The 14,582-nt window shown below is 50.9% G+C and overlaps 6 protein-coding genes across 6 annotated transcripts; 1 reads left to right on the forward strand and 5 right to left on the reverse strand.

Annotated features, from left to right (window-relative positions):
* Positions 1-189: 189 nt before the first annotated feature.
* ABOM_010012 (Tim17/Tim22/Tim23/Pmp24 family protein) lies at positions 190-1,163 on the reverse strand (the record flags this gene model as incomplete). Its single annotated transcript, XM_022537140.1, has 6 exons — positions 190-247; positions 315-538; positions 596-809; positions 870-896; positions 969-1,084; positions 1,149-1,163. 6 exons carry the CDS (start codon positions 1,161-1,163, stop codon positions 190-192), a joined length of 654 nt encoding a protein of 217 aa, XP_022384629.1.
* Positions 1,164-1,733: 570 nt separating this feature from the next.
* On the reverse strand, positions 1,734-2,805 carry ABOM_010013 (rRNA-binding ribosome biosynthesis protein RPF2; the record flags this gene model as incomplete). Its single annotated transcript, XM_022537141.1, has 2 exons — positions 1,734-2,712; positions 2,789-2,805. The coding sequence occupies 2 exons, from the start codon at positions 2,803-2,805 to the stop codon at positions 1,734-1,736; spliced, it is 996 nt and encodes a 331-aa protein (XP_022384628.1).
* Positions 2,806-3,220: 415 nt separating this feature from the next.
* ABOM_010014 (valine--tRNA ligase) lies at positions 3,221-6,573 on the reverse strand (the record flags this gene model as incomplete). The annotated part of the gene is made up of 4 exons (XM_022537142.1): positions 3,221-4,227; positions 4,279-6,291; positions 6,376-6,459; positions 6,543-6,573. 4 exons carry the CDS (start codon positions 6,571-6,573, stop codon positions 3,221-3,223), a joined length of 3,135 nt encoding a protein of 1,044 aa, XP_022384631.1.
* Positions 6,574-7,874: 1,301 nt separating this feature from the next.
* ABOM_010015 (casein kinase II subunit alpha/alpha') lies at positions 7,875-9,092 on the reverse strand (the record flags this gene model as incomplete). Its single annotated transcript, XM_022537143.1, has 4 exons — positions 7,875-7,964; positions 8,015-8,434; positions 8,487-8,860; positions 8,978-9,092. 4 exons carry the CDS (start codon positions 9,090-9,092, stop codon positions 7,875-7,877), a joined length of 999 nt encoding a protein of 332 aa, XP_022384630.1.
* A 481-nt stretch (positions 9,093-9,573) lies between these two features.
* On the forward strand, positions 9,574-10,583 carry ABOM_010016 (ribonuclease P subunit p30 family protein; the record flags this gene model as incomplete). Its single annotated transcript, XM_022537144.1, has 2 exons — positions 9,574-9,649; positions 9,724-10,583. The coding sequence occupies 2 exons, from the start codon at positions 9,574-9,576 to the stop codon at positions 10,581-10,583; spliced, it is 936 nt and encodes a 311-aa protein (XP_022384633.1).
* Positions 10,584-11,899: 1,316 nt separating this feature from the next.
* On the reverse strand, positions 11,900-13,942 carry ABOM_010017 (uncharacterized protein; the record flags this gene model as incomplete). Its single annotated transcript, XM_022537145.1, has 3 exons — positions 11,900-12,398; positions 12,463-13,359; positions 13,416-13,942. 3 exons carry the CDS (start codon positions 13,940-13,942, stop codon positions 11,900-11,902), a joined length of 1,923 nt encoding a protein of 640 aa, XP_022384632.1.
* Positions 13,943-14,582: the final 640 nt, after the last annotated feature.

Here is a 14,582-nt window from a genome sequence, read left to right on the forward strand (position 1 = left end):
ACTCGGGCTGCCCACGGTGGGCAGCACCACTGTTAAGTAGGATATCTTAGTCCAGCCCATCCAAACATAAAGATAATACAGAGGAAAAATCAACAAGAAAGAAAAACACACAAGCGCCATCTATACGCCGAAGTAAAATTGCTGACCCAGCCGCTCAAGAGAAATCGCACACTGATGCAAGGTCGTCGTCTATTTGTTGTGGATCATAAAGTTGCGGAATGAATCCCAGTGATCGCAGTCGGAATAGCTAAGGAGCATCAGTAAGGGTCAATCTGGGGAAAAGAAAAAAGAAAAAGGAGGAGAAAAGGCCATACATGTAAACCATGCTACTCTTCAAACTCGACATGAGGGTGTCCGGGTGCCAGCGGAAGATGTACATAACCATAGCCCAGCTCAAACTGGCAAAGGCTGGCCATGCGTGTTTCTCTATGTCGGCTCGAGTACCGGGGGTTATCAGGGACGATAGGGGGTGCATGTTCGGTTGCACGGACAGTTTGGCAAGAGCCAGCAGCACACGGGCAAAAACGTAAATAACGATCTATCATGGTCTATGTTAGCTCAGGTTCCTCCCTGTTATGGTGTTCATAGTCCATACCTGTTGGGTGATGCTTGTCTTGTTCCGGCCGAACACGGCATACCCTCCCAGCAGGCCGGCAAAGAAGCTGTCAAACCGTCCCTCCTTTCCGACTCCAGAAGGGTTCACATTTCGCAGCACGAGCATAGAGCTCTTGTATATGAAAGCAAAGGTCGCGAGGTTCCGGGCATGCTGGCGTGTGGCTTTCAGGACAAGCTTTGTTTTTTCTCGGAAGCTATAGAGTATATCAGCACACGGACTGGTATGACAGTCATACCGAAAAGGGATCGCTTACGTTCCAGAACGAAAGAGAAAAATCATCCTGTAAGGAAATACATCAACATATCAGCTATAGTTCCCAGTGGAATCTAATTTTCTCCCAGGTTGGACATACACCAAAGCATGCGGAAACCGCACTTTTGCGCCGTACACTGCGCCATTACGAACGGTCTTAAGTAGCGCGAGAATAGGTGCAAGGTCGGGGTTGGTGACAATAGTATCTAAACGGGACTATACAGCGATTAGAAAGGCATGAACGGCGACTGAAGGGTAGTAAAGGAACATCTCATCCTACCATGAGGGCATCCATAGTGACTCGTCGGGGACCTCGGCAGGCCGATCGGATGAGCAGCACAGGTCGATATGGGACAGTTTCACCGACGGAGATCACTCGATGTGTTTCGGATCATTTGGGGGGGTCATACGAGGAAGAATGGAAGTATCCTCTTGGAGCCCAAAGAAAAGATAGTAATTAAAAAGCCAGGACCACAGGAAGGTGGGGAGGGCGGCAATTAAGGACATCTTCCCATCCGCGCAAATGCAAAAAGATCCCTCGGCATGTGAGCATGCGCCGAATCCCCCCAAAAACGTCACTGGTCACGTGGGCGCCTGCTGATCACGCACAAGTCCTAAGGCAGTCAGGCATACATACGATCTATACAGTACGTAGACTTGAGGGCTAGATGCTACCAGTGGTTGTGCTCGAACTTTTATTTCACTTGTAGGGAGCAGTAGCGCAGGTCTATACACATGAACAACATCAAACGGGGTTTATAGAGAAGCAGCTATATTGCTCGGCATAGTCAACAGAGAAACCAATCCGCCTGTAACGCCTCGTGCGTGATAGAAAAAGAGGGAACTTCATCAAATGAATACATTTTTAAGCCGTCTTGGTCCTCTTCCGTCCCTCGTCCTCCGAGACCTCATCCACATCCATCATATCGGCATCCTCCTCATCCGACTCCATGCCGGCACGCCGCTTCAGACCCTTCATCTTCCTCGTCTGTAATCCGCCCAGATCTTGCTTGGTCAAGTGCACGCGACCGACCTTATCACCAATAGAATCCATGCCGATGTTCTTCTTCATCTTAATCTCCTCGTTAGGCCGCTTGCCTTGCTTCATCGCCTCCTTCATGACATCCCGAGGCGCCTCCTGGATACGTCCAACTTTGAAGTCAAACTTGGGACCGATCTCCTCCAACTCCACCCGTGGGAGCTTGTGTCCACTGCGCTTCGTCTTGATCTTGTACCACCGCAGATGAACAACAGGCGACAAGCCATCGGTGGGTTCCTCAGCACCAACCATGAGCGCATATTGCAAGCCCTCCACATCAATCTTATCCGTGGTTTCGCCCTTGAACATATCCATGAACATGCTCTTCAGCATGACATGCGCCGACGACGTAGGATCATCCCAGGGGGTGCCGGAGAAAAGCAGCAGGGGCCGTAATCCCATACCAACGTTCATGGTGAGGTTGTTCATCGAGGGAACCTGGTCTCCATCCGGGCTGGGCAGCAACAACAATTCACACATATCGAGTAGCTTGGCATTGAAAACCCGAGCCATAGTCACGCAGTTTGGTCTCTTCTTAGTGCTGCTGCCGAACAGCACCATACCGCAGTCGTTCTTATCGGCCAAGAACTCAAGGTTCTCTGCACTTTCGAACGGGTGAATATTCTCATTCTTCTTGTGGAACAGGATCGAGTTTGGCCGGGTCAGGGAGTGGAAAGTTTTAAGGACCGTGTGGAGCGGTGTCGGACATTTCGAGCCGTGCAGTAACAGTGTGCGCTTGGCTCCTTCGATGAGCTGGGGTTCTTTGGCTTTGAGAATTCGCGCCGTGCGCGGATTCTTGGGTTTTCTGTCGCAGAGATTTTCACCGGTCAGCATTCCCACGTCATACACATACTCTTACAGGGATATTTGGCAAGGCTTACACTTCTCTGAGCATCATCTTGAAATATGGCTTCTCGGTGGAAAAACTTCCAGATGGTGCCTGCTCAGCGGCTGATCTCTAGTGAGGATCAAAAATTAGAAAAAGGCGGAACGAAAAGTTTTGGCGGAAAGGTCTTGGCGTCTCTTATCGATAAGCTTATTAGCACCCAGCCTCATATGGGGGGGGGGGAACTCGATCTCTCAAGCTATGCGTCCAGTCTCCTGAAGGATCTTGCTTGAATAATAGCTTGCGATTAAGATCCTACGAGAAGGTCGGCAAGCATTAGTACAGAACCTCAACGACCCGAAAGGCGTTGCCCAGGAAACGGTGTATACCTTGGAGAAATACAAAATACAAGATAGAATAATTGTTTGAACAGTCTTGAATTCACCTTTTATAGGGGTACTAACTATATGCAGAGCTCATCTACTCTTTACTCTAGCCGCAGCTTCTCAAATTCACGAATCTGTTCTTCCAAACGAGCAGTCTCGCTCTCAGCATCCTTGAGTTTCTTCTCTTCCATCTCGCGTACCTCAGGCTTAGCCTTCTCCTTCCATGCAGCGCTGCTCATGAGGTTGTTCTGGCGAGTCACGACGGCACGGGCCTTCTCAAGGCTGGCCTTGGCCTTCTCCTCCTGTTCAAGAGCGACCTCCTTGGACACGCGGAGGAAGACAGCAGCCTCAGAGCCAACAGCAGACACCACGCAACCCGATGGCCGAGTAGTAGTCTCGGGTCCCTGAATGCTGAGATCGCCCAGGAACTTACCACCCAGAGACTTGACACTGGTCAGTTCTTCCGAGAGCGTCTTGTGGCTGGTGGCATCGTAGGTCTGGATGATGATGTCTCCCTTGGTCTTGATTTCATATTGGGCAAGAATCGAACGGATGGCGCTAGAGGTCTTCAGGATGAGTTCGTAGGCAGTTTCAGCCTCGGTGTCATTAAACTCAGCCTTGTATTCGGGGTACCGGGCCTTCATGATGGAGATGGTGTTGTCGTCGGGACGGCGAGGCAGACGCTGCCAGAGCTCTTCCGTGACGAAGGGCATGATAGGATGGATCAAGGTCAAAGCACCCTCGAGAGCAGTGTAGAGAGTCTGCTTAGCCGATTCCTGCACCTCAGCTGGCACTTCAGGAGCAAGGAGGAACTTCGAGTTCTCAATGAAGACGTCGCAGAGCTGGGCGTACCAGTACTGGTACACGGTAGTAGCCACAACGTTAAACTCACGCTGCTCCAAAGCCTCGTTAATCTCCTTGGCAGCAGCGTTGAACTTGTGCAAGATCCAGCGCTCAGAAAGGGACTCGCGGCCAGTCTTTGAAACGGTAGGTTGAGGCTTGAAGTCATCACCCAGCTTGCCGAGGACATACTTGGTGGCCTGGTAGATCTTGTTACAGAAGCGACGGTATCCGTGGATAACCTGAATGTCAAATGCAATATCACCACCTAGTAAACAGTTAGACAATTATCTTTCGCTAGGAAAGTCTTGGACATAACATCCTCCGGTAGTGTAAGACACAAGGGCAAAACGCAAAGCGTCAGCACCACATTCGGGGATACCCTTGGGGAAAGCCTTCTTCTGATACTTGGTAGCGGTAGCAACCTCCTTCTCGGCAAGGTTACCAAGGAGAAGCTTGTCATGCAGCGTCTGGAGCTGAATACCCTCCATAACATCAATGGGGTCAATGACGTTGCCCAAAGACTTGGACATCTTACGGCCCTCCGAGTCTCGGATCAGAGAATGGCAGTACACCTCCCTGAAGGGAACCTGGCCGGTCAACTTGATACCCAGCATGATCATTCTGGCGACCCAGAAGAAAAGAATATCCCAACCAGTCTCGAGAACGGAGGTGGGATACAAGTTCTCAAAGTCGTGAGTCTTGTTAGGCCAGCCCAGGGTAGAGAAGGGCCACAGTCCAGAGGAGAACCAGGTGTCAAGCACGTCAGGATCCCTCACCAAATCGAACTTCTTGCCAGGGAACTTGGCCTCGGCCTTCTTGCGAGCCTCCTCCTCGGTACGGCCGGTGACCCAGAGGTTGCCATCACTGTCGTCATTTTCCTCGCCCTCGATCTTAACAAAGTAAGCAGGAGCCTGGTGACCCCACCACAACTGTCTGGAAAGACACCAATCGTTGATGTTCCTCATCCAGCGGAAGTAGCTCTTCTCGGCAGACTCTGGCTTGATGACAATGTCACCCTTCTCGACAGCCTCGATGGCAGGCTTGGCAAGGCTTTCCATCTTCATCCACCACTGGGGCTTGAGGATGGGCTCAATAACATCGTTGGACTTGGCACAGCGAGGGATCTTCATAGGATTGTGCTCCCACTTGACATACAGCCCATTCTCCTTCAGAAGCTCGATGACCTTGTAACGAGCGTCGAAACGCTTCATACCGGCAAAGATGCCACCGTTCTTGTTAAAGGTACCATTATCGTTCATCACAGAGATGAACTCGAGGTTGTGGGCCTTTCCACGGTTAAAATCATTGAAATCGTGAGCCGGAGTGATCTTGACGGCACCGGTACCGAATTCGGGATCGACATCGGTGTCTGCAACGATCGGAAGCAAGCGGTCCACGAAGGGGTGTCTGGCAAACTTGCCGATCAGGTGTTGGTAGCGCTTGTCATCGGGGTGAACGGCGATACCGGTATCACCAATCATGGTCTCGGGACGAGTAGTGGCGATCTCAATCCTCTCCTTGGTGCCATCAATCTCATAGCAGAAGTGAGTCAAAACACCGAATTCGACCTTCTTTTCGTAGCCGGGCACATCCAGCAGGGTACGTCCTTCAACCTCCTTGTTCTCGACTTCCAGGTTGGAGAGGGAGGTGTTCAGAGCCACACACCAGTTGACCAGGCGGTTGGCACGGTAGATGATGCCCTCTTCGTGCAGGCGAACGAAAGTCTCGGTGACGGCAGCGGACAGGTTAGGGTCCATGGTGAAGGCCTCGCGAGACCAATCAAAGGAACCACCAACTCTGCGCAAGGCATTCTTGATGTTGGCATGATATTCGTGCTTCCATTCCCACACGCGGTCTGTAAACACCTCGCGACCCAAATCGTGGCGGGTCTTCTTCTCCTTCTTCCAAAGCATCTTCTCGACGACGCTCTGGGTGGAGATACCGGCGTGGTCCATACCGGGCAACCACAGGGTGGTCTTGCCCTTCATACGCTGCCAACGAATCATGGTATCTTGGAGGGCATTGGTGAGGGCGTGACCCATGTGGAGAGATCCGGTAACATTAGGAGGAGGGATAGGAATGACGAAGTAGCCCTCGGGTCTGACCTTGCCGTCGGAGCCGAATTCGGGCTTGAACAGATCACGCTCCTCCCACCATTCATAACGGCCGGCTTCGATGACCTTGGGGTCGTACGCATCGGTAGTCTTGTCCTTCTCGACCTTCTTCTCCTTCTTCTCGGCCTTGGGGGCAGGGGCGGGCTTCGCTGCTGCCTTGGCCTTCTTCTCGGCGAACTTCTTCGCCTTCTCAGCCTTGCGACGCTCGCGCTCCACTAGACAGTCAGACCCGGTGTCAGTCGTTTCCATACCCAAGCGCCGCGCTTATGCGATAGGCTCGTGGACGACAAGGAACATACATTCTTTCTCGGTCTTCACCTTAGGAGGAGCAGCGGCATCGGCCTGAGGGGGAGTGTCAACCACGGGAGCCGCGGGCTCACCAGCTGTCATGGCACACGATCCCGTTAGCTTCTAATCCATAGCTCGCTGGCAATGAGTCATGGCGAACCAAGTCAAGAGCACTTACTGGGATTCTGAGGGGCAGAAGGCTGGGCCATCCTGGAAAATGATCGATAGATAGGAGGAGGGAATCTCCAAGGCGCCGATCGCGCCACGAATCGTCGGATAAGTATCTTGACCACCGGTGACTCCAACGGCGATAGAGAACAAGGAGGGGGAGGGGTCGCTCGTTGTGCGAATGCGGGCAATTAAATTTCCTGGCGCGCAGAGCAAAGAACGGAACGAATCAGAGGTTGCAAGAAGAGTGCGGGGCCCAAAAAAAACACCACCGGTGGAGCACGATTGGTTCCAGTGGAGGTTGTACTGTCGTAGGATTAAGCCTGAGGCATGGGTCGGGCAGTTCAATCAGTCCCCCAAGGATCCTCGGAATTGACCTCTTTTTCCTTCACTGGCGCTTCCTCTCCACCTTGTCATCGCTCCGTTTTTATGCCATCGCCCATGAGTCACGTCACGTGATGCCACCGTCCAGTGACGGCGTGGCGGCCGACTACAGTCGTTTGCTACGGCAGGAATGCTGCTCTCGGTCCAGATCCGATCGAGACGAGGATTGTTTATTGTTCTCCGGCGACCTAGCTCCCGGATTCTTCCCAGGCCCGCGCCATCTATATAACCTCTGCGCTCAAGATATCAAGTGGGACGGAACTATTCCACAATGCATTCAATAGTCTCCTGAAAGGAAAAGGAAAGCCCAGGTTCATAAAGCACCAAACTATGTAGACCCTCACGCCTTTCAATGACGCAGTAAGTAAGGATGTGCACACGGGAAATATGATCAAAGGGTGGAAGTGACAAAGTTCAAAATGCAAGAATCGTAGCGAAGAATGAAAATCCCCATCGAAAACAGTCCAACCAACAGTTACGAGGAAAAAGGGGGGGAAAGGGAGAAACTGCACAAGACTGTGAAATAGCCATGCTCGTGCAGAAGACACAAGCAGTAAAATCCGTTGATCCCACTCTAAATACCATCGATGAAGCCACTCACTTGGTGCGCCAAGAGTAATGAGCTGAGATGGGCTCGGGGGCCCATCGTATTAGGTGTATGTCATCTGTTTTCATCATCGTCGTCTCCGTCCATATGGCATAACTCATCGCATCCATGGCGCTCTCAGTGTTTTCTTGTCCAGAGCGACGCAACAACCATCTGTTATGTCGCCGTTTGTAGTTCTTTCTTGTAATAAACTCATCCCCTTATCTCAACCCAAGGCACTCAAAATGTAAACCAATCGATGTTTATCAGCAGCAGCAGATTGTCAAATAATCGCGGAGGGCGCTAAGCAGTAAACCCGAAGGTTCGGTGTATAATAGCTATAAGGCTCTGGTGCGCGCTTGCGGTTTATGTTTACAATCCCCTATTGTTCTGGGCTTGCACTTCTGGCCGGACAGGATCGAAGTAAGGGTGAGCCATGGCCTCCTGTGCGGTAAGACGTTCCTAGACGACAGTCAGTGATATGTTATGGAACGGAGATCTGTGAGCCTTACCGCATGATCGTATCTGAGAAGTTTGTCTAGGAAATCAATGGCCTCGTCAGAGACGAAACGCTGATTCTCGGCGTTGACGAAGGTATGCCAGGCCTTGCGGGGGAAACGGGAAAGAATCTCATCATATTGAGGGTCCAGTTCAATTTCATATTTATCCAAGTACTCGAAGAGCTCTTCAGTACCGAGGACCTTGGCGATCTTCACCAGTTGGTCCGAGTTGCTGTTTCCGTGGAAGAAAGGTTCCTTGCGGAAGATCATAGATGCGAACATGGCACCGAGTGACCACATGTCCAGAGAATAGTCGTATTCCTGGAAGTCAACGAGCAACTCAGGGCCCTTAAAGTATCTAGAGGCAACACGGACGTTATACTCAGTGCCCTTGTGATAAAATTCGGCAAGACCCCAATCGATAAGACGCAGCTAGAGATGGGTCAGTATATGTATATACATCAATCCAGCCGTCAAAACTCACCTTGCGCTTCTCATGGTCGATCATGACATTGTGAGGCTTCACATCGCGATGCATGATACCCTTGCTATGGCAGAAGTCCAACGCCTTGAGGAGCTCATAGATATAGTAGCGGACATCGTAGTCGGAGAATCGCGGATAGAGTGTGCGGAAGTCGGTATTGTTCACATACTCGAAAACCAGACTCGGGGTCTTGCTCTGACTATCGCGGACCACATCCAGCAAAGCTACCACGTTGGGACCACCTGCCAGATTTTGAAGAATCTTGATCTCACGCTTGATCTTCTTCTTCTTGACTGGTTTGAGGACCTTGATGACACACTTCTGGTAGTTGACAACATTGATGCCCTCAAAGACCTCCGAGTACTTTCCACGGCCTATAGTAGCGATTGTTAACATGAATCATCATCATCATGCACCGACCCCCTAACCCCGCGACAACCATATCGGTGTGGTTCAGGGGACAGCGGAGAGATCCCGGTGTTGCGCCTTACCTATCTTGCGGACCACTTCATAGTTCTCTAGAACACCCCAAGAGATGTTTACACTGTCATAATCCCAGTAGGACCGAGGCATATGCTCGTTAACATCGGCATAAACGCGCGCCATGGTGATGGCGGCTGACAAGCAGATTTCGAGACCGCCCACAATCGGATGTCGAAGATAAAATGCGGCGGGGTAGAGGGGAGTAGTGGTGAGGGAATAGTCGCGACCAAATATCCGAATTGAAGGACAGACAACAACAGCTGCAAGACTAGGAGCTAAGAAACCCGTCCAAACAGTGCAGCCGTGCTATCGCCCCGAACAACGATGAACCAGAGGGAGAGTCTATTCTATATATCAGAGGTGGATGATCAGAATGGGCTAAGAGTCTCGCTCCGCCTTTCACGGGTCACGTGGCAGTGCTATCGATCAGGCTAGACCGGAGTTCGGAGAAGCTATTGACGCGGGGCGATTTTCTGATTTCCTTTCTCGGACAGGTTCCAAGATATACTTCTCGCGCACCAGAAGCGGATCCAAAAGAAACACCATTTGGACGACGATTCCAAACGCCCGGCTTGGCTGAAGCTTTTAAAGCTAAACAGGCACAATGTTTTACGATCTCAACGTGCCGTACGGCCCAGACGATCCCGAGATCTCTCCAACTTTAAGCTTTCTTGCAGAACGTATGTCATTTTTCCCGGCCACACGACCAATGTTGGAGATGACCACCTTGCCAGGAAGCTGACCTGACTCCCAGTCGGTTACACGACGATCGCCCTTTCGCAAACCCTCAACGGAAAGCTTCCTTCAAATCCTACTTCCCCACCGGTTCCCACCAATGTTCCCAAGGGCCTGACGCTACTCTCCCGCGTGAACTTACCACTCTCCGACCCCACGCAAAACCAGCGACTTACCAGCCTCACCCAGGCGTATGATCTAGTAGCGATCCGCCCTGCCAATGAAAAGGCCCTGCTGAATGCGTGCACCAATCTGGAATGCGACGTGATTTCCTTAGATCTCTCCGTGCGGCAGCCATACCACTTCAAGTTTAAAATGCTCTCTGCCGCTATCGCACGAGGAATTCGCTTTGAAATCTGCTACGGACCGGGCGTCACGGGGAGCGGCGCCGACGCCCGGCGCAACCTCATCGGTAATGCTATGTCACTGATCCGCGCAACACGCGGAAGAGGAATCATTATCTCCAGTGAGGCCAGGAAGGCTCTGGGTGTCCGGGCACCATGGGATGTGATTAATCTGGCATGCGTCTGGGGCCTGTCACAAGAGCGCGGCAAGGAGGCTATTTGCGAGGAGGCGAGAAAAACGGTTGCGCTGGCGAAGTTGAAGCGCACGAGCTGGCGTGGAATTATTGATGTCATTGACGGTGGAGAAAAGCCAAAGCCGAAGACCGACAAGTCTGCGTCTAAACAAAAAGGCGCAGCGTCCAAGCAAAACGACACCCCTCAATCCGAGAGCAACAGCGACACTCTCAAGAGGAAAGCATCTGTAGTGGAGACCGAAAAGCCGCTCTCGAAACGGGAGATGAAGCGCAGAGCTAAGAAAGCTCGGCTGGGAGTGGTCGATGACGAAGACAGTGCGACAACGCCCGCCAATAGCTAAAGCAAGCACTCACCAATATTCACAAGGCTTGTATTCATGCAATAGATCGGCGGGGCTCCCAGTGCTACTACCCATTTTTTAGCTCACTCATGAGCTCAAAGGCGATGGCTCGAAGCTTCCTCCGAAATGTGCCATTGTGGTCTTTGAGATGGTGTACCGCCATGGTCACAAGGGTACGGAGCAATATAAACTGCATTCTAGGTTGTGAACAGCCTATCGAATGCATCACACACAGTACAGAAAGAACTGGTAAACGCTACTCAGCGTTGGAACCTGTTTTCTTAAACAGTGACCACTCCACTGGTATTCTAAAACTGTGAGACCCGCTGTCTGGGTCAGCCAGCAGCTAGTAACCGCCAGTCATGAGCGGAGCTAGTTACACATCTCACAACACGTCGGTCTATATCCTATAACATATACTTAGGTAGCAGATGTCGGCATAATCAGCCCTTCCAAATATGAACAGTATGGTTTTATTGTATCACACCTTCCCTATTGTACGAATTGAGTAAATAAAGGCTTTCCTAGTTATAGTTAGGGCAAAAGGTTGGGAGAGGGTTACCATCACCAACCCCCAAAATATCTAGAGCAATTAAGATATTTAGCGAAATATAAGGAGAAAAATAACAATGAAAATTAAAAACTGGTACTGTACAATAACAACAGATATGCTAATTCGAGGAGCAAAGGTTAATGGTAATTATCGACGAAAGACTTCATGTAAGAGAAATATAAATGTACTCACTCGTACAAGGGTTGCGGATGCAATCACCCAACCTCCATCTGTAGAAAAGCAAGAGAAAAAAAATTTCTTCTGAAGTTCTGGTTGCTCTTTTAAATTCATCTTTTACTGAAAAATTATTTATTGAGGCACATCAGAAGTCGCATTGCCTTCAGACTATACTTCAGATCATACTAGACACGTCGGATTAAAAAGCACTATTCTACCTCCTAAATGCAACTAATGCCAGCATACACTTACATCATGTCTCATCCTGATAAGTCATGTCCGTAATGGGCATCAAAAGGGTATGAACCGAAAAAAAAAAAGAGTCAACGTTCACCGAAATGAGGAGGAGTAGGTAGAGATATTTATATGCAAAGCGGAGTGAGGAGAAAAAGGTAGAGAGAAGGTAAAAGGAGGTAGAAGGAGAAGAATTCCCAGAACAAAGATAGGAGAAGATTATTAATGCTCGTATCCTCCAGGGAAGACAGGCCGTGGGATGTGAGAAGGCAGATCTGTTGTTCGACCCTAGATAGGAAGGAGAAAAGAGAAGAATACGGTGTTGTGGCTACCCAGCAAATGGGAGACACTACTAAGAGGTGCTCTCCAGCTCTACAAGAACTCGTAGATCACCGTCCATCCAGTCTACGTTACCGGCAGAGAGGATTGCGATCGTCCAGTCGCCGTCATTCTGGACAGGAGTCAAGCCCTCGGGCAACCAGACTCTGAATCTCCAGCCAACTGAAGACACCCAGGCTGCAGGGTCCAGCGATGGGTCAGAAGGTAGACCTGGCAACTGGCCCGCGAATCGACGGCAGAGTAGCTGTTTCAAAGTCTCAAGGTCCTGACAGTGTCCTGCAGGAAGATCTACCCGCGGAAGGACACGTTTACCGTTCTGCATGATATTGATTCGCAAAGATATCGGCGCTTGAGAGGTTGTCGGCGGGTTTGGCATAGTTAGACCCGCGGGGAGGGGTGGAAAATTTGATGGGTGCATGGACGCGTGGTCGTCGGTTGACGTTTGCACGCCATGCTTCGTTGCAATATTATCCCGGATAATGCGAGAAAGGTCACGGGTGATACTGCTGGCACTATAAAGGAGTGAGTTTCATGTTATATACCAAGGAAGGTGGTCATGGGAGTATGGCAACATACAACTCATTCCTGGCAACTTGATTTCGATCCCCACCAACCCTCCACCGTAAACACGACACGGAGTTTGCATGTAAGATATGGTTGATATTCTCATCCTCACATGGTGAAGGGCAATCAAAACCGCCGTTGTGAATGACCTGGTAATGGCTGTCAACAGCAGCTACTAACCCACGCCAATCCGGCTGCTGTAGGCCTGAGAGATACCACAGGTTGTCGAGCTCGTAGTTCTGATTGTAGGTTTCGTACGTTTTGGAGATGGCATTCCAGTCAGCTGGATAGCTGTCGGGAAGAAGATCTGTCAGGCCCAGCTCCATGTCTTGGGAAGTCGCCCCCAACTCGGGGTGGGTTGGCGCATACCCTTCGGGAGGATGATGTTGTGCATGCATCTGGAGTTGTTCCTCAACAGGGAACTTCGGGGGACTAGCACTATTCATATTCTGGAGGCTGTCTTCAGTTTTCCTTCGTCGTCGTTCCTCTGATCCACCCCCTTTCCTCGTCTCGACGGCATATTGCCTCTGTCGTTCGTTGGTGACCATACGCCGCAGCAGTGGAATGACAAGTGCAATGATTTTCTGCTGGTCCCGCGGCCATACATAGGTCCTGGGGCCCATGCCCTCGTTGACTACATTTTCACCGAAAAAGCGTTCACCATGCCCTTCAATTTCGAGAAAGTGGCGCACACAATTCCAAAGTCTCAATTTAACCATTTCCGTGTCCCCCTTGCCACGTTGACCGACACACTCACGTCGTTCTGGATGCTTATCATCTAGCATATATGCTTGGCAGCGGCTTGTAAATGTAGGAAGTTTTCTGGTGATAGTTCCAGTGAAGAGAAAAGCCTCGACATGGGTGGTCGTGTGTATTTCTTGTTGCTCGAGGGTTGGCGGAACAAAGCTGCTGCGGAATGTAAACCAACCGCGCGCGCTTCCGATAAGGACTGGGGAGGCGCAGACCGGATATCTAGACTTTCACCACCATAATGATGCGTATTGTGCTGATGCGGCTGCTGCTGATGACCACCAGGTCCGGATGCTGTTAAGGCTGGGTCAAGTGGGCCATCTCTTTTTCTCTTCTTTGACACAGTTCTTGACAGTCCGGAAGGCTGACTGTGTTCGTTGGCGGATGGCCCTGGAGCTCGTAACTGTCTTCCAGCGCCCAGCCCTGTCCCAAAACCTGCATCTGCAAAGCTATCATCCTCGATATGCATATCCGAGGGGTAGCCATCTAGATGATGCTGATGGCCGGCAGCACCAGCGGCGGCGGCGACTGCGGCGGCGGCGGCCCATTCCGGCGATACGTCTTGACCAGCTGCTGCAGTAGCAGCCTCTACCAGCCCAGCAAGTTGACTTTCATTTGGCGCATAGCCACTCGTGGCGATGTTACCGTTCGGGTCGATGTTGGAGGAAGGAGCGGTTTGGTGAGCAGAAAATTCAGCGACTGAAGACGAAGGATGTTGGTGATGGGAGGCAGAAGACGTCATGACAGCAATTTTGGCGTAGACAGCCACAATGAAGGTCTTGTCTACGTACCAGAGGAGGAGTTGAGAAGAAAATCGAGTCTGGAGAGCGTGAGAACTGGTATCAATTTAAATCACTATAACCACGCGACGCGCGAAGGATGGCGGTGGGCTGGTGCGGAGGATTTTGTTTTTGGCGCTCAAATAGAACCGCACTAGAACTAAAGGCCTGTCGCTTGAAACATTCAACCGTCCTTGTCAGCACCTAAAGGCAATAGCTACCTAGAAGTAAGTGGCATAGACCGGTTGAAATGAATACGCTCAGCGAAGAACTGCGCGCAGTCCCTTGGCACGCAAGAAAAACAAGACTCGCCAATGAGCCCGGAGCTTCCGTGAAGCGGGCGCAAAGCCAAATCTCGTCGTCCAAGAAGACAGACGAAGATACGGAGGCAGAACACTCCAGTACGTCTATCCGAATGAGTTCGCGCGATTCGCGATAAGTTAATCAATCAGATCGCTTGCTTCGGCCTAGATGACGTTGTTTGCGCGGTTTGAAGGATGGGCAGACAGTGCAAACTCTTGTAAAGTCGTCAACCGCCGGATATATCACGTGACCACAACCATGGGTTACTCTGGTTACTTACTACGTGATGATGGAATGTGT

This window comes from Aspergillus bombycis, assembly GCF_001792695.1.
Source record: "Aspergillus bombycis strain NRRL26010 chromosome Unknown contig00127, whole genome shotgun sequence".
NCBI lineage: Eukaryota > Fungi > Ascomycota > Eurotiomycetes > Eurotiales > Aspergillaceae > Aspergillus > Aspergillus bombycis.